At 43.4% G+C, this 25,474-nt stretch overlaps 1 protein-coding gene across 2 annotated transcripts; it reads left to right on the top strand.

Moving 5' to 3' along the window:
• The first annotated feature begins 2,456 nt into the window (after nt 1-2,456).
• LOC129812686 (cytospin-A-like) lies at nt 2,457-24,514 on the top strand. 2 transcript variants are annotated; one of them, XM_055864459.1, is made up of 11 exons: nt 2,457-2,505; nt 4,317-4,444; nt 5,392-5,943; nt 6,116-6,189; nt 18,074-18,621; nt 21,946-22,042; nt 22,279-22,339; nt 22,454-22,626; nt 22,781-22,897; nt 22,993-23,052; nt 23,166-24,514. In XM_055864459.1, the coding sequence occupies exons 2-11, from the start codon at nt 4,405-4,407 to the stop codon at nt 23,253-23,255; spliced, it is 1,812 nt and encodes a 603-aa protein (XP_055720434.1). In that variant the 5' UTR covers nt 2,457-2,505; nt 4,317-4,404; the 3' UTR covers nt 23,256-24,514. The 2 variants fall into 2 exon arrangements, with proteins under 2 accessions (XP_055720434.1, XP_055720433.1); XM_055864458.1 differs by lacking the exon at nt 2,457-2,505 and adding an exon at nt 3,164-3,342.
• The last annotated feature ends 960 nt before the right edge of the window (nt 24,515-25,474 follow it).

Genomic DNA, 25,474 nt, shown 5'->3' with positions numbered 1-25,474 from the left:
CTGATGACAACTCTGCACAGGGATGCCGCTGTGAGTACCAGGGAGGACAAGAAGCCCAACGCTGTCCTGGATTACAACAGGAACAAAGGGGCAGTTGACAGCCTTGATAAGGTATGTTACTATTTATCTTTCAAGTCTCATGTACTTTTTCTCTATGATCAGATTGTTTTATCTGCACCATAAAAATAAGACATGTTGTTAAGTGAAATACTCATTGAATTTTTTAATCGTATGGAGTCAATTCTATTCATTTGAATATGTAAATATGTTTTAGATGTGATAAATTAAAACAACGCTTTAATACAATTATTCACATTACTATGCAAGACATGAAGTATCACTTGTATGTACTCATTATTTTATTTACTGATTGTTGCACTTTTGCAGGTTACTGGCACATACTCTTGTAAGAGGATGACGGCACATTGGCCCATGGTGGTGTTCTCCAACATCCTAGATGTGTCGGCCTACACTGTGTTTGTGGCGTGGATGGAGGTGAATCCAGGCTTGAAGCAGGGGAAATTCTTCAAGACGAGACTATTCCTAGAAGAGTTGGGGAAAGCCATGGTGGCACCCCTCATTCAAAGACACCAACACCTTCCTCCAACACCATCCTCTGCTGGATTGGTGAGAGATATACAAGGGCCAGAAGCAAGATCTACGGCCACCAGAGACAGAAGAGACAAAAGGAAGAGATCTGTGTGCACCAAGAGATGTCAAAACGAGCATTACATTCCATAAATGCAGTGCAAGGCACATGCAACAACAGGTGCATGTCCAACAGGTGCATGAGAACACAACAGGCAACCACAATTGATTGACAGATTTGAATGTTTTGTTAGTAATACTGTTATTGTTACTGTTGTTCTTTAATGTGTTCAGACATTAATTTTGTAATATGGTAAAGTTTTCATGTGTAGTTTTGGGCCTATGTCCTTTCTTTACTCATAAAATCATACCGGTCAAACTGACCGGGAGCACAACAGATGTTATTTTGTACCACTATTACATTTTTTTGAAATGGTTTCAAAACAAATGTCCTTGTTAAACTTTGACACAAAGTAGTCTGTGATAAATAGCACAATATGTTTCATCTGAGTATTTGTTATAGTGAAAATAATCCATACAATATGCTTTTTTAAATTCAGACTGTAACACAACAAAATGTGGAAAAAGTCAAGGGGGGTGAAAACTTTCTGAAGACTAATAGGAGTATATAAAGCCAAAGTCATTCCATTACTCTCTACCATCATCATCAAAACAATTCTCCAGTTTAGCAAACTAGCTATAACATTACATTGCAGTACATTTTAGGTATGGCAAACACAGTTAGCTAGCTAGCTTGGCTTGTAGTGGTATTAGCAAGCACCGTTATGGCCAAATTTATCACCAAATTGTACTGTATTGAACAACTCTGCCTCCTGTAAAAACAGAGGTCATATTGCTAGCTAGCTAGCTACCGACAGCAAAACAATTTAGTAGTTTGTCATTTGCCCACATGAGTCCTGGACTAACTTGTCTAAGCTGCCCCCGCTGCTTGCTGGTCTCGCAATTTTTTTCCCTCACTGTCTCAACTCCTCTTCCATGTATTCCGACTCAAATAAATAGGGCTGTATGTTTCAGAGTAAAAGAACATTACAAACATAATACTTGTCATCCAGCTCATCTTGGAAAGAGGAATCGTCAGAAGTAGCCATTGTAGTTAATTATTTAACAATCTCGGCGAGACAGTGCACGGTAACATAGCTCCAGTAACTAGTAACCAGTAACTTGAATTTACCCGAAAAAATGAAATGCTAATTACCATGGCGATCTGGATGAGACTGCCGAATAAAGACAAAGGTAAGAATTTCTGGATTAACTATCTAACGTTAGCTAAATATAGTAATGAATAAATTGGCTACATTTCTTTTAATTGACAATTCTGTGAACTGTCTTTAAATTGACAATACCTGTTTAGCAAAGGTTTCAGCTAGAGATGATGTGCAGGAGCTTGCAGGGATTTGTAGTTTTGCATGATGTCTAAGATGTCTTGATAAAAGTCACCTTGTCCAAGAGAGATTTATATGGTTATCAAAACGTCACACCATGGTAAGTCTACATGAAACACAGCCTTTATTTTTTATGTTTCTAAAATCCCCTATGGGAAAAATGAATGGTGTAAAAACGATTGAAACCATTTCCCTGTTTCACCGCTAGGTTTTATGGGTATTATGACTCAAGCCGTGGTACTCTATGGCTCTATTGAACAAGGAAAACCATATCTACTCTCTGCTAGCGTGATCGTGCGATCTGCGAAACACAAAGACACAATAATTGCTACAAAACATGACCATTGAGTTTTAGATCTGACAGCAGGATCAATCAACCAATGACGTCATTGATTGAACTCTACCGGCTCAAATTCTAAAACACAGCTGTAGTGCATAATTATGTCTGAAACACCCTCTCATCAATCAGAATTATGCAGGGAAACTGGAAAAACACCCTACATTGTGTCTAGCAGTAAGTTTCCCTTTAAAAATCTACCTAGAACCATGATTTTTTTTTAAACATCTTTAATGTAAAGCTCAAAAGGTAGGCTACCATTATGTCAGATCGTGAAATGGTTGTTCAAATACAATTTTACCTGGCCAAATTATTAGATGGCCTGCAATTGGTCGTTCGCGAACGGATCTTTTTGGTGAACGCAGGGAAAAGAATAGCATCGGTGAAAGGGCCGTTAATTTGGCTTCCTGATTTGCATACTGCTACTACTGCTTTTTGAGCTCAAAACAACGTTTTTCTGCAGATAAATGACAAAATAATTATCGAAAGACAGTGAATTCTCACTGCAGACAATAAATAGTGGGGATGGAGAGCTGTCAATCTGGTCGATGTTGTGCATAAAAAATGTAGTTCCTATTTTTTTGCAGGCCATCTAATAAGTAGTAGCAGTATGCAAATCAGGGAGCCAAATTAACGGCTCTTTCACCGATGCTATTCTTTTCCCTGCGTTAACCAAAAAGATCCGTTCGCGAATGACCAATCACTATTGCATGCAAATAGAAGAGCGCAATTATGCTCCTAGTGGCCATGGCCAGAACTGAGAGCTTACTGTATCGGAGCAGAATGGATGAAAGTTAGACAAAGTTGATGAAGATGCTCTGTTCTGTTAAAGTTCTGTTAAAAAATACTTGTCACATTACATATTGGGGGTTCTCATGAGAGAAACAAGAGTGTATAGGTCTACTTCACCTTGAACAAGCGGAGTTTGTGCGTTTGGCTACTTCATCCTCTTTCGTGGTACGCACTCATTGACAAAGAGGACAGATCCAGTGCGCGGTAGGCTACAGCGGGAAGGTAGGTGAGGAGGAGATACAATTGATTATATTTGCACGAGGAGGAAAAGAAAGGGTTACAAATAAATAATTATACCTTAAAGTTTAAAGGGTGTGTAGGCCTACAGTTTATTTTTACTCTGATTATAAAGCTTGATAAATGCGTCGCTGTTTGGATAGAAAGACGTATGTCTCAGCCAACTTTCACATTTCTTTGTGACGGGTTTCGTGTTGGTAGAAAAACGAAATGTTTTCTCTTCTCCTTCCTTGTATAAATATATAAGTTGAGTTTTAGTATTTTTGATGGGACGACTGAGTTGCGCCTATAAATTCATTTTAGGGGAAGGTGCGGTTCTGTAACTCTAGGGCTACATGAATTCAACTTCGTTTGGCTATCAATCATCCAATTTAGATATTGGAATGGTCTTGCGTGTATATTTAACATGGGAGATCAATGCAAACGCCCAAAGCCACTGAGGTTTGAATGATCTCCGTCATTAGTCGGCTACAAATGAGAATAATTAAAGTTGAGAACCGCCAGATCCTCAGTCACGTATTGGCACGCTTTGGACAGATCTCACTGACAGATTAGACGACCAAATTCATGATACGGGCACTGTTTTATTAAAGTTACTAAAATGGAGTTGTGGGATTCTATTGTCATCTGTTTTATCCCTCACTAAACTGTGCTTTGGTTTGTTGCAGACTTTTTGTTTTTCCCCGAAGGTGGTGAACAATTCAAGTGAACATGGTGCAGAACTAAGATGTCTATCTAATGTTTAGTCTGGATGTACACTCATGTCCTCTCTCTCTCACTGGGCATACTTCTCTAATCACTTTTAATATAGATTGGTGTCTCACCAATCTATATCGAGGGGCTTCGAGAATTGCTGTGTGCGGGATGTTATTCATTGGTGCATCATTTCCCTTGTGGAACATTACGTAATTGTGCGGTGCCAAATTAGAGATGATTAATCGTACTGATTTGTTGTGCAGGTCTCCTCTGCAGCCTCAGCTCTGTCCAGACAGAGAGAGCCAATAAAGGCCAGAGCCACTGGTGTGTTGTCTACTTTCCCACTGCATCATGGGTAACTTCTCCAGCAAGGACTGCCATGGACCCACAGGTACCCTCTGCCCCCCCCCCCCCCTCCACACACACACACACACACACACACACACACTCACTCCTCACTTAACCTGTCAACCCTCCTGATGTGCTGAACAGCTGTCTCTGAAGTATTTTGACTCTTCCTTCAGAGAACAGACAGCATACCCGGAGGGATGCTCACATACCTATTTCAGCTTTTAGTCAATGGTGAAAAGACCGAATGGGGATGGACAGAGAGAGGCATTAATAGAGAGAAGGAATGAGACAAGAGGGAGTGAGGAGAGACTGGATCCATCTCTCCATTTGTGTTCCCCAATCTCCAGAGTGTGTGGGTCAGGGGGTAGGAATCTTGGCTTGGTTCCTGTGTGTGTGTTGCTCGGTGGTCATTCTCCTCGCGTCCCCTTGCGATTTGTCAGGCTTTGCTACCCAAGCTGTGATGAATCTGCAGAATTCCCCGGCTCAGCACAACTGAAATGGATTAATCATGGTAAGCCTAATGCTGGCGGACACACACATTATGGCTTGGAATGGGTGAATAGAAGGCAGCGGGTGAAGTGGGAAGTTACGGCCAGTCACTGAATTTGCTGTGGGTTAGATTGACCTGATTATGATGCATCACTTTCCATAACTTGTATTGTTGAACTCTATCAGGAATGATATCCATTAAGCTTAGAGAATATCTGTTTAAACCAAGGACAAAGGAGGACTTAGGGTCAGTGGTGGTATAGATCAGCAGCACAGAGCAGAGGAATGTGTGTCTCCTGACAAGCAATGGCCCATTCATCCTGAGAATGACAGCCTGAGTATTGTGGGGGGTTGATGGTCTGGATTAGTCATCCTGGCAGCTTTGCATGCCATCACACAATACATGCCCAAACAGTGACCACTGCACTCAATCTCTCACACTCTCGTTGGCTGTGTCTCTTACTCACACTTTTGCGTTGTTGCTCTTATTCTCTCCAGGGCCCAACTTGGATGTGTTTCACACCCCCCCTACTTCTCCAGTGACCTCCACCCTGCCTGCTCTCACTCAGATCACACCCTCTACACCAGGCCAGCCGGTCCCAGCCACAACTCCGGCCCCAGCTCCAGCCCTAAGTGGGAAGAGACTACTACCCTCCCTGCCTGTCAGCCCAGGCTACTCTGTGATTGGTCCTGGGTTTATCTCCCTGCAGTGCAAGACAGGAAGTGATGCAGCAGCGCCTGAAAGGCGGGTTGTGATGGGGCTTAATGGAGGCCCCACCTGCTCTACTCCCAGGAGTCCTGTATCCCAGGGGAATAGCTCAACGATTAGCCCCACCAAGAGTCCTCCATCTCTGGATAGCCCCTTGTTTTCAGCCGGCCCGGTCAGCGCCTCTGAGCATAGCTGGAAGGAAAAGGACAGTGGGCTGAGCACATCCATGCTGGAGGTCCATAGGACGGCAGACAACCAGGGAGAGCTGGAGAGACTGGTGGAGGAGTGGAGGTCAGCACTGGGTCTCAGCCCCAGTCAGTATGCTGCACTGAGCAGCGTGGGTAAGAGCAGCACATACTGTACGTAGACATTAACAGACCCTCTTTCTAGCAATGCCTAAAATAATCCCACAATGCCATATTTCTGAAATGCACGATCTCATACCTCTGAACAAACACATATTTTTCTCTTCTCCTCTCTCTCACTTTCTTTTTCTCACTCCCCATCTATTAGATGTATTGAAGCATCTGCTGGTGGAACGTCAGAAGTTGACCGTAGAGGTCCAGAGTCTGAGGGAGACCATGCAGGTGAGAAATATTAACAAGACATTCCAGTAAACAATGAACTGACCTGTTTCCAAATCAGGAAACAGATTATACATACTGTAACCCTTCAGCTTTAGCCTAGTCCCAGATCGACTTGTGCTTTAGCCAACTCTTCTAACTATTGTTGTCATGCCATGGACTACCTTTGGCATGACAACAAAGGAACGCTGCAGAGAAGAGTTGGCTAAAGCACAAACAGATGTGGAGCGAGGGTCATCATTGCTACAAACTCAGACAATGGAACATGACAGATTCCCTTCCTTTAATCTAAGAATGAAGCCCATGTGGGTTTTTAGGTTGGACAACTACTTTGTTTTAGGTGTTGCTACTATTCTTTATTTAGCATTTGTCTAAGTATACTGAATAAAAATATAAATGCAACATGCAACAATTTCATTGATTTTACTGATTTAAGGAAATCAGTCAATTGAAATAAATTCATTCTTTAGGCCCTAATCTATGGATTTCACATGACTGGGAGTATAGATATGCACAATTGTCCTCTCAATGGATCATGTCACTGTATTTTTGGGCATTCAAATTGCCATCGATAAAATGCAATTGTGTTCATTGTCCGTAGTTTATGCCTGCCCATACTGTAACCCCACCGCCACCATGGGGCACTCTGTTCACAACATTGACATCAGCGAACTGCTTGCCCACACAACGCCAAACACGTGGTCTGCGCTTGTGTGGCTGGTTGGACGTACTGCCAAATTATCTGAAATGACATTGGAGGTGGCTTATGGTAGAGAAATTAACATTACATTTTCTGGCAACAACTCTGGTGGACATTCCTGCAGTCAGCATGCCAATTGCATACTCCCTCAACTTGAGACATCTGTGGCATTGTGGTGTTTGACAAAACTGCACATTTTAGCGTGGTCTTTAATTGTGCCACACACAAGGTGCACCTGTGTAATGATCATGCTGTTTAATCAGAATCTTCATATGCCACACCTGTAAGGTGAATGGATTATCTTGGCAAAGGAGAAATGCTCACTGACAGGGATATAAAAAATGTGTGCACAACATTTTAGAGAAATAAGCTCTTTGTGCATATTGAACATTTCTGGGATCTTTTATTTCAGCTCAGGAAACATGGGACCAACACTTTACATTTTGCATTTACAGTTGAAGTCGGAAGTTTACATACACCTTAGCCAAATACATTTAAACTCAGTTTTTCACAATTCCTGACATTTAATCCTAGTAAAAATGTCCTGTCTTAGGTCAGTCCCCCTTTTTCCGGATCGTTATGGCCAAACCATTTTTTGGGGTTTAATCAGACCAGAGGACATTTCTCCAAAAAGTACAATCTTTGTCCCCATGTGTGAACCGTAGTCTTTTTTTTATGGCGGTTTTGGAGCAGTTGCTTCTTCCTTGCTGAGCGGCCATTCAGGTTATGTCGATATAGGACTTGTTTTACTGTGGATATAGATAGGTTTGTACCTGTTTCATCCAGCATCTTCACAAGGCCCTTTGCTGTTGTTCTGGGATTGATTTTCACTTTTCGCACCACAGTACATTCATCTCTAGGAGACAGAACGCGTCTCCTTCCTGAGCGGTATGACGGCTGCGTGGTCCCATGGGGTTTATACTTGCGTACTATTGTTTGTACAGATGAACGTGGTACCTTCAGGCGTCTGGAAATTGCTCCCAAGGATGAACCAAACTTGTGGAGGTCTACAATTTTTTTCTGATGTCTTGGCTGATTTTTGGGGATTTTCCCATGATGTCAAGCAAAGAGGCCCTGAGTTTGAAGTTGGCCTTGAAATACATCCACATGTACACCTCCAATTGACTCAAATTATGTCAATTAGCCTATCAGAAGCTTCTAAAGCCATGACATTTTCTGGAATTTTCCAAGTTGTTTAAAGGCACAGTCAACTTAGTGTATGTAAACTTCTGACCCACTGGAATTGTGATACAGTGAAATAATCTGTCTGGAAACAATAGTTGGAAAAATGACTTGTGTCATGCACAAAGTAGATGTCCTAACCGACTTGCCAAAACTATAGTTTGTTAACAAGAAATGTGTGGAGTGGTTGAAAAACGAGTTTTAATGACTCCAACTTAAGTGTATGTAAACTTCCGACTTAAACTGTATTTTTGTTCATTGTACTTGGAGAGGTGTATTGGGGAGAGTTTTTGGTGAATAAGTTTAGAAACATAAACAGGAAATGACACAATCCCAGAGGTAGAGGTTGCGGCTGGGGTTTCCCGTATGTAACCTCTTAGCTCAGGAGATAACAACAAAAGAAATCCTGTCATCTCCACCCAGAAATTAAACAGAGCAAGGGCCTCTGGGAGACGCAGTCCTGCTAAATGGCCTCTTCCTGTCCTAGACCCCTCCTGAGAAGTCAAGGAGAAAATGCTCTGAGATAATCTTGATCTCCCCTTTATGCACACACAAACTGTACATACTGTATATACATACAGTGCCTTCAGAAAGTATTCATACCTCTTGGCTTAGTCCACATTTAGTAGTGTTACAGCCTGAATTCAAAATTGATTTAATTGATTTTCTTGCTCATCTACTTACAATACCCGATAAGGACACAGTGACATGTTTTTAGACATTTTAGCAAATTTTATGAAATGCAGAAATATCTAATATACATAAGTATTCACGCCAGTGAGTCAATACATGTTATGCTCACCTTTGGCAGTGATTTCAGCTGTGAGTCTTTCTGGGTAAGTGCTTTGCACACCTGGATTGTACAATATTTTCACATATAAAATAAAAATTTTCAGTCTCTGTTAAGTTTGTTGTAGATCATTGCTAGACATCCATTTATTTTCATGTCTTGCCATAGATTTTCAAGTCAACTAACTAGGCCACTCAGGAACATTCAATGTCGCAGGAACATTCAATGTCGTCTTGGTAAGCAACTCCAGTGTATATTTGGCCACCATCCACAGTGTAGTTAATAACTTCACCATGCTCAAAGGGATATTCATTGTCTATTTTTTTACCCCATCTACCAACGTGTGCTTTTCTTTGCGAGGCATTGGAAAACCTCCCTGGTCTTTGTGGTTGAATCTGTCTTTGAAATTCACTGCTCGACTGATAATTGTATGTGTGAGGTACAGAGATGAGGTAGTCATAAAAACTAATGGTAAACACTATTGAATCAAATGTATTTATAAAGCCATTTTTACATCAGCAGATGTCACAAAGTGTTAAACAGAAGCCAGCAAGCAATGCAGACGTAGAGGCATGGTGGCTAGGAACAACTCCTCTTCTGGCTGTGTCGGGTGGAGATTATAAGAGTACATGGCCATTGAACATTTTGAAGAACAAACGTTCATAGATGACCAGCAGGGTCAAATAATAATCACAGTAGTTGTAGAGTGTGCACCAGGTCAGTACCTCATGAGTAAAATGTCAGTTGGCTTTTCTCTCGCTTTCCCGCTCTCTCCCCCGTGCCGCTCCCTCTCTCTCCCCCGTGCCGCTCCCTCTCTCTCCCCCGTGCCGCTCCCTCTCTCTCCCCCGTGCCGCTCCCTCTCTCTCCCCCGTGCCGCTCCCTCTCTCTCCCCCGTGCCGCTCCCTCTCTCTCCCCCGTGCCGCTCCCTCTCTCTCCCCCGTGCCGCTCCCTCTCTCTCCCCCGTGCCGCTCCCTCTCTCTCCCCCGTGCCGCTCCCTCTCTCTCCCCCGTGCCGCTCCCTCTCTCTCCCCGTGCCGCTCCCTCTCTCTCCCCGTGCCGCTCCCTCTCTCTCCCCCGTGCCGCTCCCTCTCTCTCCCCCGTGCCGCTCCCTCTCTCTCCCCCGTGCCGCTCCCTCTCTCTCCCCCGTGCCGCTCCCTCTCTCTCCCCCGTGCCGCTCCCTCTCTCTCCCCCGTGCCGCTCCCTCTCTCTCCCCCGTGCCGCTCCCTCTCTCTCCCCCGTGCCGCTCCCTCTCTCTCCCCCGTGCCGCTCCCTCTCGCTCCCCCGTGCCGCTCCCTCTCGCTCCCCCGTGCCGCTCCCTCTCGCTCCCCCGTGCCGCTCCCTCTCGCTCCCCCGTGCCGCTCCCTCTCGCTCCCCCGTGCCGCTCCCTCTCGCTCTCCCGTGCCGCTCCCTCTCGCTCTCCCGTGCCGCTCCCTCTCGCTTTCCCGTGCCGCTCCCTCTCGCTTTCCCGTGCCGCTCCCTCTCGCTTTCCCGTGCCGCTCCCTCTCGCTTTCCCGTGCCGCTCCCTCTCGCTTTCCCGTGCCGCTCCCTCTCGCTTTCCCGTGCCGCTCCCTCTCGCTTTCCCGTGCCGCTCCCTCTCGCTTTCCCGTGCCGCTCCCTCTCGCTTTCCCGTGCCGCTCCCTCTCGCTTTCCCGTGCCGCTCCCTCTCGCTTTCCCGTGCCGCTCCCTCTCGCTTTCCCGTGCCGCTCCCTCTCGCTTTCCCGTGCCGCTCGCTCGCTCCCTCTCGCTTTCCCGCGCCGCTCGCTCGCGCTTTCTCACGCGAGAAAGCGTCGTGGGAGCGAGAGGAACTTGACTGAGAGCGTTCTCTTGCTCCCATGCCGCGCTCTTGCTCTCTTGCGCTCTCTTGTTCCCGTGCCGCTCTCTCACGCTCCTGTGCAGCGCTTTCTTGCCGCTCGCTCCCGTCCCGCTGTCTCGCACTCTCTTTCCGCTCTCTTGTTCCACGCTTTCTCTCTGGACATCTGAGGGGTCACTTCTCACACCACCCCTCCCTCCCTCAGCACAGACACTCAAACGACCTCACAACTGTTGCTCCCTCCTGATCCCACCTCTGCCCTTCGTTTTCCCTGTCTAGCCCCTCTTTCCTGTCCTTTCCGTCCACTCCTCCTTCTCACCAAACCAATGTCCCGTCCATCCACCCGGTCTCTTTCCCTGTATTGCGCCTGTCCGTGTGGTTGGGTAGGTGGGCTGATCTTTTCCCGTGGATTAAATAGCTCTCAGATCTGCTCTGGGATCAGTTCCAGATGGACAGTGCTGCAGATTTCCAGGATTGAGCTGGTTTTGGCTCTGAAAACTGAGGTTGAATATGTTTACATGCCAAATGAAGGTTGTCAAATTTGCAATGCAAAATAAATGGTTGCGGCTGGGGAGAAGTTAGATATCCTGTGTGTGGGGGGGATAGAAGCACTGTCTTTGATCTAGATGTGTCTAGTGTGGGTGAGTGTATCCACCGGCCTTGTAGGGACTGCTGTTGAAGAACTGAGCTGGTCTCTTGATGAGCATCAGAGTGTATGGGAACTGGTTGTTCAATACACCCAAGTGAGTGTGGAAAGTTGCAGAAAACCCACGGCGAGTGGGGAAACAGACTCAAGTATGCATTAGGGAGTCTGGGTGTGGAAGTGAATGGAGGCTTGGGGACAGATGGATGGTTCTCTTTCTCTCTCACACATACACCAGCTGAGGTATACACACAACTGGAATAACCACAACCCTCCTGGAGAGACTATGCGGCATGTCGGAGCATACGAGTCGGTGCCTGTGGGGGATCACTAGGGATTCCCGAGAGGGAGTATGTGTGTGTCGAAGGGAGAATCAACAGTGTTATCTCTCTGTGTGAGGAGTGCCCCCTCCTGTTTCCCATCTAAGACGTGCCATATTTGGACACACTGACAGTTAGTTAGCTGTACAGGCAGGATGCAGATCATAGGCTAGTAAAGGACGGGGTGGTTTAGTCTAATGGTTTCCCATTGTGTTCTTGTCTCCCATCTGGCATTTATGAGTTGCATCATGTGTACTAATAAAAAGCACTTTGTCTGCTGCCATAAGGCAGTTTAAACTCTGAGGCTTTGAATCAAAGAATGTAAGAACAGGTTGTTCAGTGGTTGTCCGTGCTCTAAAGTTTACTGTGTTAGAGAGAGCGGTAAACTTCACTTTGTGGTTGTGTTGGAAGAGAAAAGACCGAGGAGAGGTGTGTGAGTGAAAGAGAATATGCTCTCGTGTGTGTGTCCGTCCAATGACGACATAATAGAACCCAGCTGTGGTCTAGAGTCGCTGGTCAGATGAGGAAACGAGCTGGCTCCAGTCTCGTCTCCTCTGCGTCTCTATCCATTCTTCATTTAATTACCAAACAAGGCAACTCCTCCACACTCCCACATTTCTCTGCGGGGTCACATTGCAATGTTCACACACCCATTCTGCACTGATTCCATCTGTGCATGTTACTTTGTGCCGTTGCATGTTTGGTAACTGGATAGTGCTGTATTTCAGCTGCTCTCAACAGCTTTTCTCAGTGGTCCTTATCATTTTACCTTTTGGCTCAGCAACTCTGCTTGAGAGCCTCTGTTTTAGTTTATACCTTTTATCCACAGGGCAGTGTTTGTGCATGTCCAGAGCTAGGGCATGCTCTCAGGGTGTACGTTTGTCGGTAGTGGCGTTCTCACCTGGTCTCCTCTCCTGCATCTGCACTCAATAGAAAATAATATGTGAAGAAAACATGGCGGAAGTTTACTGGTATGTTAACGCGCTGACTAAACCGGCTCCGCGCTTGCGTCCGATTTTTGTCTATCCCCACCGGACACGTTCGTGACACGCAAGTTAAAAAAGAGATAAACACAACATGCAATAATTTCAAAGATTTTATAAGGAAATCAGTCAATTGAAATAGTCATTCGGTCCTAATATGTACGGTGCCTTCGGAAAGTATTGACCCCTTGACTTTTTCAAAATGTTGTTACGTTACAGCCTTAGTATAAAATGTTCCCCATCAATCTACAAGCAATACCCATAATGACAGACACATTTTTGCAAATGTATTACAAATAAAAAAACATCATATTTACATAAGTATTCAGACCCTTTACTCAGTACTTTGTTGAAGCACCCTTGGCAGCGATTACAGACTTGAGTCTTCTTCGGTATGACGCTACAAGCTTGGCACACCTGTATTTGGGGAGTTTTTCTTAGCAGATCCTCTCAAGCTCTGTCAGGTTGGATGGGAGCGTCACTGTACAGCTATTTTCAGGTCTCTCCAGTGATGTTCAAGTCCGGGCTCTGGCTGGGCCACTCGAGGACATTCAGAGACTTGCCCCGAAGCAACTCCTGCATTGGCTTGGCTGTGTGCTTAGGTTCGTTGTCCTGTTGGATGGAGAACCTTCGCCACAGTCTGAGGTCCTGAGCGCTCTGGAGCAGGTTTTAAATCAAGGATCTCTCTATACTTTGCTCCGTTCATATTTCCCTCGATCCTGACAAGTCTCCCAGTACCTGCCGCTGAAAAACATCCCCACAGCATGATGCAGCCACCACCATGCTTCACTGTAGGGATGGTGCTAGGTTTCCTCCAGATGTGACGCTTGGCATTCAGGCCAAAAAGTTCAATCTTGGTTTCATCAGACCAGAGAATCTTGTTTCTCATGGTCTGAGAGTCCTTTAGGTGCCTTTTGGCAAACTCCAAGTGGGCTATCATGTGCCTTTTACTGAGGATTGGCCTTTGTCTGGCCACTCTACCATAAAGGCCTGATTTGGTGGAGTGCTGCAGAGATGGTTGTCCTTCTGAAAGGTTCTCCCATCTCCAGAGGAACTCTGGAGCTCTGTCAGTGGCCATCGGGTTCTTGGTCAACCTCCCTGACCAAGGCTCTTCTCCCCAATTGCTCAGTTTGGTCGGACGGACAGCTCTAGTAAAAGTCTTGGTGATTCCAAACTTCTTCCATTTTAAGAATGATGGAAGCCACTGTCTTCTTGGGGTACCTTTTTAAAGTTGCAGAAATGTTTTAGTACCCTTCCCCAGATCTGTGCCTCGACACAATCCTGTCTCGGTGGTCAACGGACAATCCCTTCGACCTCATGGCTTGGTTTTTCCTCTGACATGCCCTGTCAACTGTGGGACCTTATATAGACAGGTGTGTGCCTTTCCAAATCATGTCCAATCAATTGAATTTACCACAAGTGGACTCCAATCAAGTTGTAGAAACATCTCAAGGATGATCAATGGAAACAGGATGCAGCTGAGCTCAATTTTGAGTCTTGTGCACAGGGTCTGAATGGTTGTTTTTATTTTTGTACATTTGCCAAACATTCTAAAAACAACCTGTTTTTGCTTTGTCATTATGCGGTATTGTGTGTAGATTGAGAAAAAACAATTTAATCCGTTTCATAATAAGGCTGTAATGTAATAAAATGTGGATAAAGTCAAGAGGTCTGAATATTTTCCGAATACACCGTATTTCACATGACTGGGAATACAGATATGCATAAAATAAAAAAAAGTAGGGTCGTGGATCAGAACCAGTCAGTATCTGGTGTACCCACCATTTTCCTCATGTAGCACGACACATCTCCTTCGCATCGAGTTGATCCGTTCTATTTTAAGGCTTGGCTATGCATACTCGTTTAAGCTGTTTGGTTGTGTTTGGTTTATTTTGCTATGCTTGCGCACGCAGCGCGGCCAGTTTGGTTAGCATGTTAGTTGACGAAGCCACTTTGCGTCGCAATCTGGTATTGGTATCTTTTGTATCCACCCTTTCTCGTGAGTTTACTGTATGTGATAGTCTGCTGCATTGCTGTGGTATGAGTTCCTCTCCCTGTGTTGAACTTGTTTGATTCATTAGGAATTCAGCAATAACCTCAGTGAGCCCCTTTGGAGTAAAAGCTGTAAACAAGTCACACATTCCACGTTAGTGGATCTGAGCCAGTGCACCTGAATGAGGCCAGGGCTGTTTACAGCAACGTGTTTGCACAGGTCTCGATGTGGCTCATTTGCTTCGCTAGATCCACTCCTCTAAACTTGCTACGACTTGCCTCTGTCTCATCCCATCCAGCTGTTAGTTTATGAAGGCCAAATGGACATTTAATCATTTAAATCGTATAGTCTCTAGAGGTGCTGTGTATGATGTGATGCTGGCAGACAGGGCCTGATTTAAGAAATCTTTGGCAATGTGGCGTAGGCTACAGTTGAGCAGAGGCGTTTTTAGGATTTCCACACATGGGGATTTTGATTTTAGTCTTAGAAAAATATCTGCCTTTAAAAAATGCATTTCATGCAATTCTACATCATTTACGTCATTTACATGACAGGAGACATTAGCTGAATCTTTTTTTAATACCACCTAAATGAGTGGCTACTCTGACAGACAAACTGAGATCAATCTGGTCTTGAAGCGACACAACATTAGGAGGATATATATGTATATACACACACAGTTGAAGTCGGAAGTTTACGTACACTTTAGTCAAATACATTTCAACTGTTTTTCACAATTCCTGACATTTAATCTGAGTAAAAATTCCCTGTCTTAGGTCAGTTAGGATCACCACTTTATTTTAAGAATGTGAAATGTCAAAATAATAGAGAATGATTTATTTCGGTTTTTATTTCTTTCATCACATTCCCAGTGGAAATTAAGTTTATATACACAATTATTCTTTGGTAGCATTGCCTTTATATTGTTTAACTTGGGTCAAATGTTTCGCGTAGCCTTCCACAAGCTTCCCACTAAGTTGGGTGAATTTTGGCCCATTCCTCCTGACAGAGCAGGTGTAACTGAGTCAGGTTTGTAGGCCTCCTGGCTCGCAAACGCTTTTTCAGTTCTGCCCACACATTTTCTAAGGGTTTGAGGTCAGGGCTTTGTGATGGACACTCCAATACCTTGACTTTGTTGTCCATAAGCTGTTGTCCATAAGCCATTTTGCCACAACTTTATACTTGCGTACTATTGTTTGTACAGATGAACGTGGTACCTTCAGGCATTTGGAAATTGCTCCCAATGATGAACCAAACTTGTGGAGGTCTACATTCTTTTTTCTGAGGTCTTGGCTGATTTTCTTTGGATTTTCCCATGATGTCAAGCTAAGAGGCACTGAGTTTAAAGGTAGGCCTTGAAATACATCCACAGGTACACCTCCAATTGACTCAAATTATGTCACTTCGCCTATCAGACGCTTCTAAAGCCATGTCATCATTTTCTGGAATTTTTCAAGGTGTTTAAAGGCACAGTCAACTTAGTGTATGTAAACCTCTGACTCACTGGAATTGGAATAATCTGTCTGTAAACAAACAATTGTTGGAAAAATGACTTGTCATGCACAAAGTAGATGTCCTAACCAACTTGCCAAAACTATAGTTTGTTAAGAAGAAATTTGTGGAGTGGTTGAACAACAAGTTTTAATGACTCCAACCTAAGTGTATGTTAACGTCTGACTTCAAGTGTGTATATATATAGGACTCATCAGATCAAAGGACAGATTTCCACCGGTCTAATGTCCGTTGTGCGTGTTTCTTGGCCCAAGCCAAGTCTCTTCTTCTTAGTGGTGTTATTTAGTAGTGGTTTCTTTGCAGCAATTCGACCATGAAGGCCTGATTCACGGTCTCTGAACAGTTGATGTAGAGATGTGTCCGTTACTTGAACTGTGAAGCATTTATTTGGGTTGCAATCTGAGGTGCAGTTAACTCTAATGAACTTATCCTCTGCAGCAGAGGTAACGCTGGGTCTTCCTTTCCTGTCCTCATGAGAGCCAGTTTCATCATAGCACTTAATTGTTTTTGCGACTGCACTTTAAAAGTTCTTGAAATGTTTTGAATTGACTGACCTTCATGTCTTAAAGTAATGATGGACTGTTGTTTCTCTTTGCTTATTTGAGCTGTTCTTGCCCTAATATGGACTTGGTCTTTTACCAAATAGGGCCATCTTTTGTATACCACTCCTACCTTGTCACAACACAACTGATTGGCTCAAACACATTAAGAAGGAAAGATTCCTTCTTAATTCCACAAATGAACTTTTAACAAGGCACACCTGTTAATTGAAATGCATTCCAGGTGACTACCTCATGAAGCTGTTTGAGAGAATGCCTGGAGTGTGCAAAGCTGTCATCAAGGCAAAGGCTCCTTTGAAGAATTTCAAATTTCAAATATATTTGGATTTGTTAACACTTTCTGGTTACTACATGATTCCATTTGTGTTATTTCCTAGTTTTGACGTCTTCACTATTCTCGAATGTACAAAATAGTAAAAATTAAGAAAAACCCTTGTGTCCAAACTTTTGACTGGTACTATATGTAGGAGGCTCCACTGCTCAGATGAGGAAGGGGAGTTGTCCTTTTTAGTTAAAACTATACTAAATATATTCACGTCACCAAATAATTGATTAAAACACAGTTTTGCAAAGGTCTACAGTAGCCTCAGCAGCACTCTGTAGGGTAGCACCATGGTATAGCTGGAGGACAGCTAGATTATGTCCTCTTCTGGGTACATTGACTCCAATACAAAACCTAGGAGGCTCATCATTCTCATCCCCTTCCATAGACTTACACAGTAATGATGACAACTTCCAGAGGGTGTCCTCCAACTTATTAGAGCTCTTGCAGGTTGAACTGACATCTTGTCCACCCAATCAGAGAATTAATCTAGTACTGAAAGCTAAAGCTAGCTAGCATTGCATAAAATGTTGTGATTAGTTGACTCAGATGGAGGGAAATTTTAACGCAACAGCATAGAATGACATTCTAGACTTCTGTGCTTCCAACTTTGTGGCAACATTTTGGGGAAGGCCGTTTCCTGTTCCAGCATTACAATGCCCCCGTGCACAAAGTGAGGTCCATACAGAAGTGGTTGGTCGAGATCGGTATGGAAGAACTTGACTGGCCAGCCGGAGCACTGACTTCAACCCCATCGAACACCTTTGGGATGAATTGGAACGCAGAGTGCGAACCAGACCTAACTAACTCTCTTGTGGGTGAATGGAAGCAACTCCCTGCAGCAATGTTCCAACATCTAGTGGAAGGCCTTCCCAGAAGAGTGGAGGCTGTTAGGGCAGCAAAAAGGGGACTCCATATTAATGCCCATAATTTTGGAATAAGATGTTCGATGAGCAGGTGTTCACATACTTTTGACCATGTGTATATTTGTTTCAGCCCAGCCCTAACACACCCAATTCAACCTATGGATTGTTCTTCATAGTAGATAATTGGCACTGTCTTCCTTTCTGCAGACTGAGAGAGGGGAGTGGCAGCAGTTTCAGTCTGACCTGCAGGTGGCAGTAGCGGTAGCCGACCGGCTGAGGGCCGAGGCCGAAGAGGAACTGGGCGTGCTCAGAACGGCTCAGAAAGATACAGAGCGAGAGCTGGCGGCTGCCCAGCAGAGATGGAAAGAGACTGATGGGCAGCTGGTCATCCTGAGAAGAGAGCTTAAGGAGAGCAGGCAGAGACTGACCAACCTCACCCAGAACCAGGGGCCAGGACAGGCCAAGACCCAGGGCAAGGAGTGTACCACTGGGGAGATCAGCACACCTGAGCCCCAGGAGGGAAGCCACCGGGGCAGGGAGAGGGGAATCAGCAGTGTGGGCCAAGGAGGTGATGAAGAGATGGGGAAGAGGAGCCAGGAAGAAGTGAATAAGAATGTGGTTGTGGAAGAGGCTAGGACGGACACTAAGGTCGTCGCCAACCGGTACTTGATGAAGGTGACCAATGAGGAGAGGAGTGGAGAGGAGGGGTGTGATGTGAGGGATACGCGGCGGATGCTCACACAGGAGAGGTCAAGGTGAGTACCAGGATGACTACCTGTTTGAAGGATTTCAACTATACATGAACTTAAATGAATGTAATGAATGTTAATGTCCATGATTTTATATAGCTGGCTATTCTAGCTACAGTTGAAGTCGGAAGTTTACATGCACCTTAGCCAAATACATTTAAACTCAGTTTTTCACAATTCCTGACATTTAATCCTAGTAAAAATTCCCTGTCTTAGGAAAGTTAGGATCACCACTTTATTTTAGGAATGTGAAATGTCAGAATAATATTAGAGAATGATTTATTTCAGCTTTTATTTCTTTCATCACATTCCCAGTGGGACAGAAGTTTACATACACTCAATTAGTATTTGGTAGCATTGCCTTAAAATTGTTTACCTTGGGTCAAACGATTTGGGTATCCTTCTACAAGCAAACCATAGTCTGGCTTTTTTTCTGGCTGTTTTGGAACAGTGGCTTCTTCCTTGCTGAGTTGCCTTTCAGGTTATGTCGATATAGGACTCATTTTACTGTGGATATAGATACTTTTTTACCTGTTTCCTCCAGCATCTTCACAAGGTCCTTGTTTTCCTGTTGTTCTGGGATTGATTTGCACTTTTCACACAAGTATGTTCATCTCTAGGAGACAGAACGCGTCTCCTTCCTGAGCGGTATGACGGCTGCGGGGTCCCATGGTGTTTATACTTGCGTACTATTGTTTGTACAGATGAACGTGGTACCTTACTGCGTTTGGAAATTGCTCCCAAGGATGAACCAGATTTGTGGAGATCTACATTTCTTTTTCTGATGTCTTGGTTGTTTTCTTTAGATTTTCCTATGATGTCAAGCAAAGAGGCACTGAGTTTGAAGGTAGGCCTTGAAATGCATCCACATGTACACCTCCAATTGACTCATGATGCCCATCAGAAGCTTCTAAAGTCATGACATTTTCGGACATTTTCCAAGCTGTTTTAAAGGCACAGTCAACTTAGTATATGCAAACTTCTGACCCACTGGAATTGTGATGCAGTGAATAATAAGTGAAATCTGTCTGTAAACAATTGTTGGAAAAATGACTTGTCATGCACAAAGTAGATGTCCTAACCGACTTGCCAAAACTATAGTTTGTTAAAACCTGTTGCGGACAGAGGGCGCTGTTTTCACTTTGGGGGAAAAACGTGCCCAATTTAAATGGGCTCGTACTCAATTCTTGCTCGTACAATATGCATATTATTATTACTATTGGATATAAAACACTCTAGTTTCTAAAACCGTTTGAATTATATCTGTGAGTAAAACAGAACTCATTTGGCACAAACTTCCTGACCAGGAAGTGGAAAATCTGAAATCGATGCCCTCTTCTAGGTCCTGCCTATAAATGGGCATGATATGTATTAGTATACATGCACGTCATACACCTTCCCCTGGATGTCAAGAGGCTGTGAGAGAAGAAATGAAGTGTTTATCTTGGTCTGAAGTGGAATTAATCCTCTTGGAATGACGTGTCACTCATTTCCTGTTTTCAGGAAGGCGCGAGGTTGGACCTGGAATTGCCTTCTGAAAAGCTTTCGTTATAGGCGACTACTATCTCCGGCTTTGATTTTATTTGATACATGTGACAATATCATCGTAAAGTATGTCTTTTCAATATAGTTTTATTAGATTTTTGAAATTTATTCGGGACGTTAGGCGTGTTGCGTTGTGTGCCTTTGTTCAGAAAGGAGAGCTTTGCGCCACTTGGCTAGTGCGCTTGCTAATTCAAGAGGGGAAAAAGGACGTTCTAAATCCAAACAACGATTGTTCTTGACAAAGGACACCTTGTACAACATTCTGATGGAAGATCAGCAAAAGTAGGACCCATTTTATGATGCTATTTCATATATCTGTCGAACATGTGAACTAGTCGTTTGCTCCCAGCTTTTGGGTACTCTCTCGCCATACCTAAGCTGGATGTCGTAATGAAGTTATTTTTAGAATTCTAACATTGCATTAAGAACTAGTTTATCTATCATTTCCTATACAACATGTATTTTTTAGTTATGTTTATGAATAGCTATTTGGTCAGAATATGTGTGTCAGAAGAAGTGTCCTAAAAAAATCTGGACTTTGTAGGAAAAAGTAGCTACGTTAGCACAATGTATAACCACTGATTTCAGCTCTAAATATGCACATTTTCGAACAAAACATAAGTGTATGTATAACCTGATGTTATAGGACTGTCATCTGATGAACCTTATCAAGGTTAGTCAAAAATTGTCTTTTACTGGTTTGTTACGATCGCTAACTTTTGCTGCTGTGAAATGGCTTGTGTTTCTGGCTATTGTGGTAAGCTAATATAACGCTATATTGTGTTTTCGCTGTAAAACACTTAATAATCGGAAATATTGTCTGGAATCACAAGATGCCTGTCTTTCATTTGCTGTACACTATGTATTTTTCAGAAATGTTTTATGATGGGTATTTTGGTATTTGACGTTGGTGTCTGTAATTATTATGGCTGCTTTCGGTGCAATTTCTGATTGTAGCTGCAATGTAAACTATGATTTATACCTGAAATATGCACATTTTTCGAACAAAACATAGATTTATTGAATAACATGTTATAAGACTGTCATCTGATGAAGTTTGTTTGTTGGTTAGTTTGGTTGGTTCTTGGTTAGTTAGGTTGGCTTTGTGCATGCTACCTGTGCTGTGAAAAATGTCTGTCCTTTTTTGTATTTGGTGGTGAGCTAACATAAATATACGTGCTGTTTTCGCTGTAAAATATCTTAATCGGACATGTTGGCTGGATTCACAAGATGTGTACCTTTCATTTGCTGTATTGGACTTGTTAATGTGTGAAAGTTAAATATTTCTAAAAAATATATTTTGAATTTCGCGCTCTGCCTTTTCAGTGGAATGTGGGAGGAGTTCCGCTGGAGGAACGCCAGAGTAGTACAGGTTAACAAGAAATTTGGAGTGCTTGAAAAACGAGTTTTAATGACACCAACCTAAGTGTATGTAGACTTCCCACTTCAACTGTAAATCCAGACTGATTTTTGACTGCCATAATTTGTAAATCATGAACAGAGTTGCATAATCAGACAAATCGTTGTCTGGGGGGTTGAGCGGTTGTTGGAATGGAAGTGACGTTCAGGCAAGACACTTGAGGACATGGATTTGTAAAGAACCATGTTATCTTATTTTACTACTAGTACTGAAGGTGAAAGCTGAGAATAAAGTGTTTCAACAATTGTTCGCTTTGCTGTCATGTCTGACCCCTAATGAGCTGAACAACATGGTTCTTCTCTGATCAGTGTGTGTGTGAGTTGAGTTCATCCAGTAATATCAAAGGGCATTCCATGATTTCACAGAAGCCTTTCCAGACTACCCGCGTCTTCAGACTCTCCCACTGCACAGAATGGAACATCCCAGTCCAATACTGCCACACTAGTTGGGTCTACATTCAAGGTAGACCACTTAGAATTTGGGGTTCAACTGCTTGTCTGTGTGTCATAACCCTGCAAATATATAACCATTACTATTCCAGCAGGTGGCGTCATTGCAATAGTTAGCATGTGTTTTGTGATCGACTAACGTCTTCACATGTTTTTGAAATATTGAGGAACAACAATAAAATGTAAGGAACGTATGGAACAGTATGTAATAGCGTATGAATAGATATTATCTATGTTCTCTCATTTCAGAACCAAAGCCAAACCAGAGGAAGAAGAGAAAGGCAAGACAGCTGGTCCAGCACTCACACAGGTGTGTTTGTTTTCCCCCAATCAACCACATTTCAGTGCGTTCGAACTACCATGACCATGTGATCAGTAATGTAGCAGGAAAAATACATTCTACTATCATTTGTGTGTTTTACAGGGATACAGGAGGAAGCATTGAACCAGTACAACTCTGCCCTGACAGACCTGCCCCCTAACAAGGCTTCTAAGACCAGGTCTCAGGATGGCTTCAGTCTGCTGCTACGCCGGCATGGCGGCTCCAAGAGGAACTCTCTGCTGCGCTGGTGTCAGAACCGCACTCAGGGCTACAAGGTACTGTAACACGATGTTTTTGAACAGGGTCAGGAGAAAGGACGCTTGGAGACTCTGAGGTAAAGAGAATGTTGAACATTCCATATGTAATCAGTAAATGCTCATTAGGATAGTTTCTTGACCCTTTTTCTGCCCCCGCTCACTCTATTTACAGAATATTGACATCACTAACTTCAGCAGTAGCTGGGCAGATGGTCTGGCCTTCTGTGCTCTGTACCACACCTACCTCCCCTCACACATCCCCTACTGCACCCTTAGCCCTGACAGCAAGGTGGGTAACACACACATGCATAGCACACTTGAATGCATTGCACACACACCTATTGATTAGCCTGTCAAAGATGGTGCTACTTCTTTTATCCATAGAGGGAGAACCTCAGCCTGGCATTTAAGACTGGAGAGAATGTTGGAATCACAACATTACTTGTGAGTCGAGTCTCCGTTAATCAGAAGCTGTGTTGGTCTCAACATTGTATGCTTGTATGAAAACCCAATAGTGAATGAGATGCTGCCGTATTGAAGTCCTATGTGTTTTACAGACCATGGAGGAGATGCTGAGGGCTGGAGGACCAGACTGGCAAAGGGTTCTGGGATATGTGGAGAGCATGTACCATCACTTTGAGATGTAATGACTGTGTATGAGGGAAGCCTCAGCGAGTTACAGTTCACTGCTACTGGTTGAAGGATAGGGAGTGTGACTCACCCTTCTACTAGCTGAGGTGGTCATTTAACCAGGTTTCCATCCAACCAATTCATGTGGATGAATTACCTGATGCATGAAAATGACCGGGTTGATGGAAAGAAGAAATGTTGGTACAACTTCATACATTTCGACAGACAAGTTTTGTTCAACATGGTGGGATACTTTTGTGTCGGTACAATTAATTATGCGAGAAATGGTGATAGAAACGCTTTTTGTGTTCTAATATTGATATAATAACCATCAATCATATGGTAAACTTGGTCACGAAATCATATGTTGTGTGGTCGTCCCACTACGCCTCGGGAAAGCATGCAGTTTATTAGGCTACAGATGAAATAAGTTATGATGAACTTCACAGGGGGGTGAAAGTGCACCGTGATAAGCTTGATGCTCCTTTCCAATACATTTCGAGGGTCTTATTCTGATTGATGCTTGGCTGCTGTTTTGACAAATAATCTCGATCTTACCCATAATAATCTCATCATGTAGGCCTAGGCTAGCCTATACCCGCACTGTATCTGATCTGCCAGGTGTTAGCTAGCACACACGTGCCAAAACCAGAGTGGGTACGTTTGCTATATAACGCATCAGTTTTTGGACAAAACCATCGGTAGAGTTGAAAATGCAATGGAAACGCATTAATTTGTTTTATTCTGGACATGAGAGTTTAAGATCCAAATATATTTTTTATATGTAGTAAGGTCATCACGCACAGCATGTAATCCGCAACAAGTCAGTTTGATGGAAACACATCTGTGGTGAGAAAATGTGCCTTTTTGTTTTCATACAGATTTTATAATATTCACATGGAAATCTGTTGCCAATTGGATGGAAACCTAGCTAGTGATTGGCATGTAGTGAAAGTTAGGGTTTGTTGGCACAACAACTTTGTGGTCAGGAGTGCAGGTGCAATTTTTTTCCCAGCAGTACCTTCTTAAGCTGCTGATTTGTGTGCAGTGCCTTTTTTAATATCAGTTTTCCATTCCAAAGATTTTCATGTTTTCTATCCGTTTTTAGCACTCTGTAAATATGCACTTTTATAAGCACTTTGATTGTAATTTAAAAGGAAAGGAATGCATATATACAGTCTCTCGCAATCCGTGGATGCTTATATGTAACTAAAATGTGATCGCTGACTATGTTGCCAAAGATGCAGAATAAATAAAATTGTCAATATAAAGCTAACATTGTTTGTTCTGTACAGTCTCCACGGAGACTGAATTGCTTTATCACAGTGATTTGACTTGGGATATCTAAATACATCTAATTATTGCAGGCTTGGTCCTCCATAATCAAAGGTGAGACCTTGTTTGGTATTGCCTTTGTCTCCATCTACTGGTGTCTTCAAAGCTGACAAGCTATATCCATAGTCGCGCACACACACTGTACACACACGCAATGACCGACTAGGACAACGTCACACCTAGCCGCTGCTCTCTTGTCATCAAGATCACGTCCATTAATTAATTAATCATGACAACCTTGAGACATCTGAATAATACTACTCAATAAGTCATCCACAATACCTCTCGACTAGGGATTTGTTTTGCGCCAAACTAACATTTGTTCCAAGTGGGTGATACTGAAAAAGGTTGATTTTAATGTGTGCAATAAAATATGCTAGGATCAAATTCTTACAAGCCTATCAGGATTTGGCATTATGGGTGGGGTTGGTACAGGACAGTGGTGCAGGTTGGAGCCATAACGACTGGTGTTGGTCTGGACTGCAACACAGCAGAGAAGACATGGAGAGGATTTGGCTCCTGGGAGTTTGTGTGGCACTGGCTGTCATTTCTGCTTCTGCTCAGGTCTCCTCCAGGTAATGAACCTTGAATTTGAGCTGATGGAAACGAGACATTTCTGTGATTTATTATTTGAAATATTTTGCCATGTCCGTAAATTGAATTTCTCTGTCATGTAGTCTAGTCATTATTATAGGCACTCATTTCTGATAGTCATAACTCATAGGAGCCAAGAAGCAAACAGTTTGGAATTTCAATCATTAAAAAAAAAAAATTGGCCATTTTACTGGTTGCTTGAAAACTTAGAATCCCAGCTGATGTAGAAGTCTCTTGCTCTCTCTCTCGCTCATATGAGCACTACGTACCTGATCTCATACGCCAGTGTGTTGCGTCCGGGGACCCC

This window comes from Salvelinus fontinalis, chromosome 16, assembly GCF_029448725.1.
Source record: "Salvelinus fontinalis isolate EN_2023a chromosome 16, ASM2944872v1, whole genome shotgun sequence".
NCBI lineage: Eukaryota > Metazoa > Chordata > Actinopteri > Salmoniformes > Salmonidae > Salvelinus > Salvelinus fontinalis.
Note: the sequence above shows the minus strand (reverse complement) of the source record. Positions and strands in the feature narration are given on the sequence as shown.

Coding starts and splice junctions, on each gene's coding strand:
- LOC129812686 (XM_055864459.1), top strand. CDS start 4,405: ATGGGTAACTTCTCCAGCAAGGACTGCCATGGACCCACAG. Junction 4,445..5,391: donor GGACTGCCATGGACCCACAG/GTACCCTCTGCC, acceptor TATTCTCTCCAG/GGCCCAACTTGGATGTGTTT. Junction 22,898..22,992: donor CCCTTAGCCCTGACAGCAAG/GTGGGTAACACA, acceptor TTTTATCCATAG/AGGGAGAACCTCAGCCTGGC.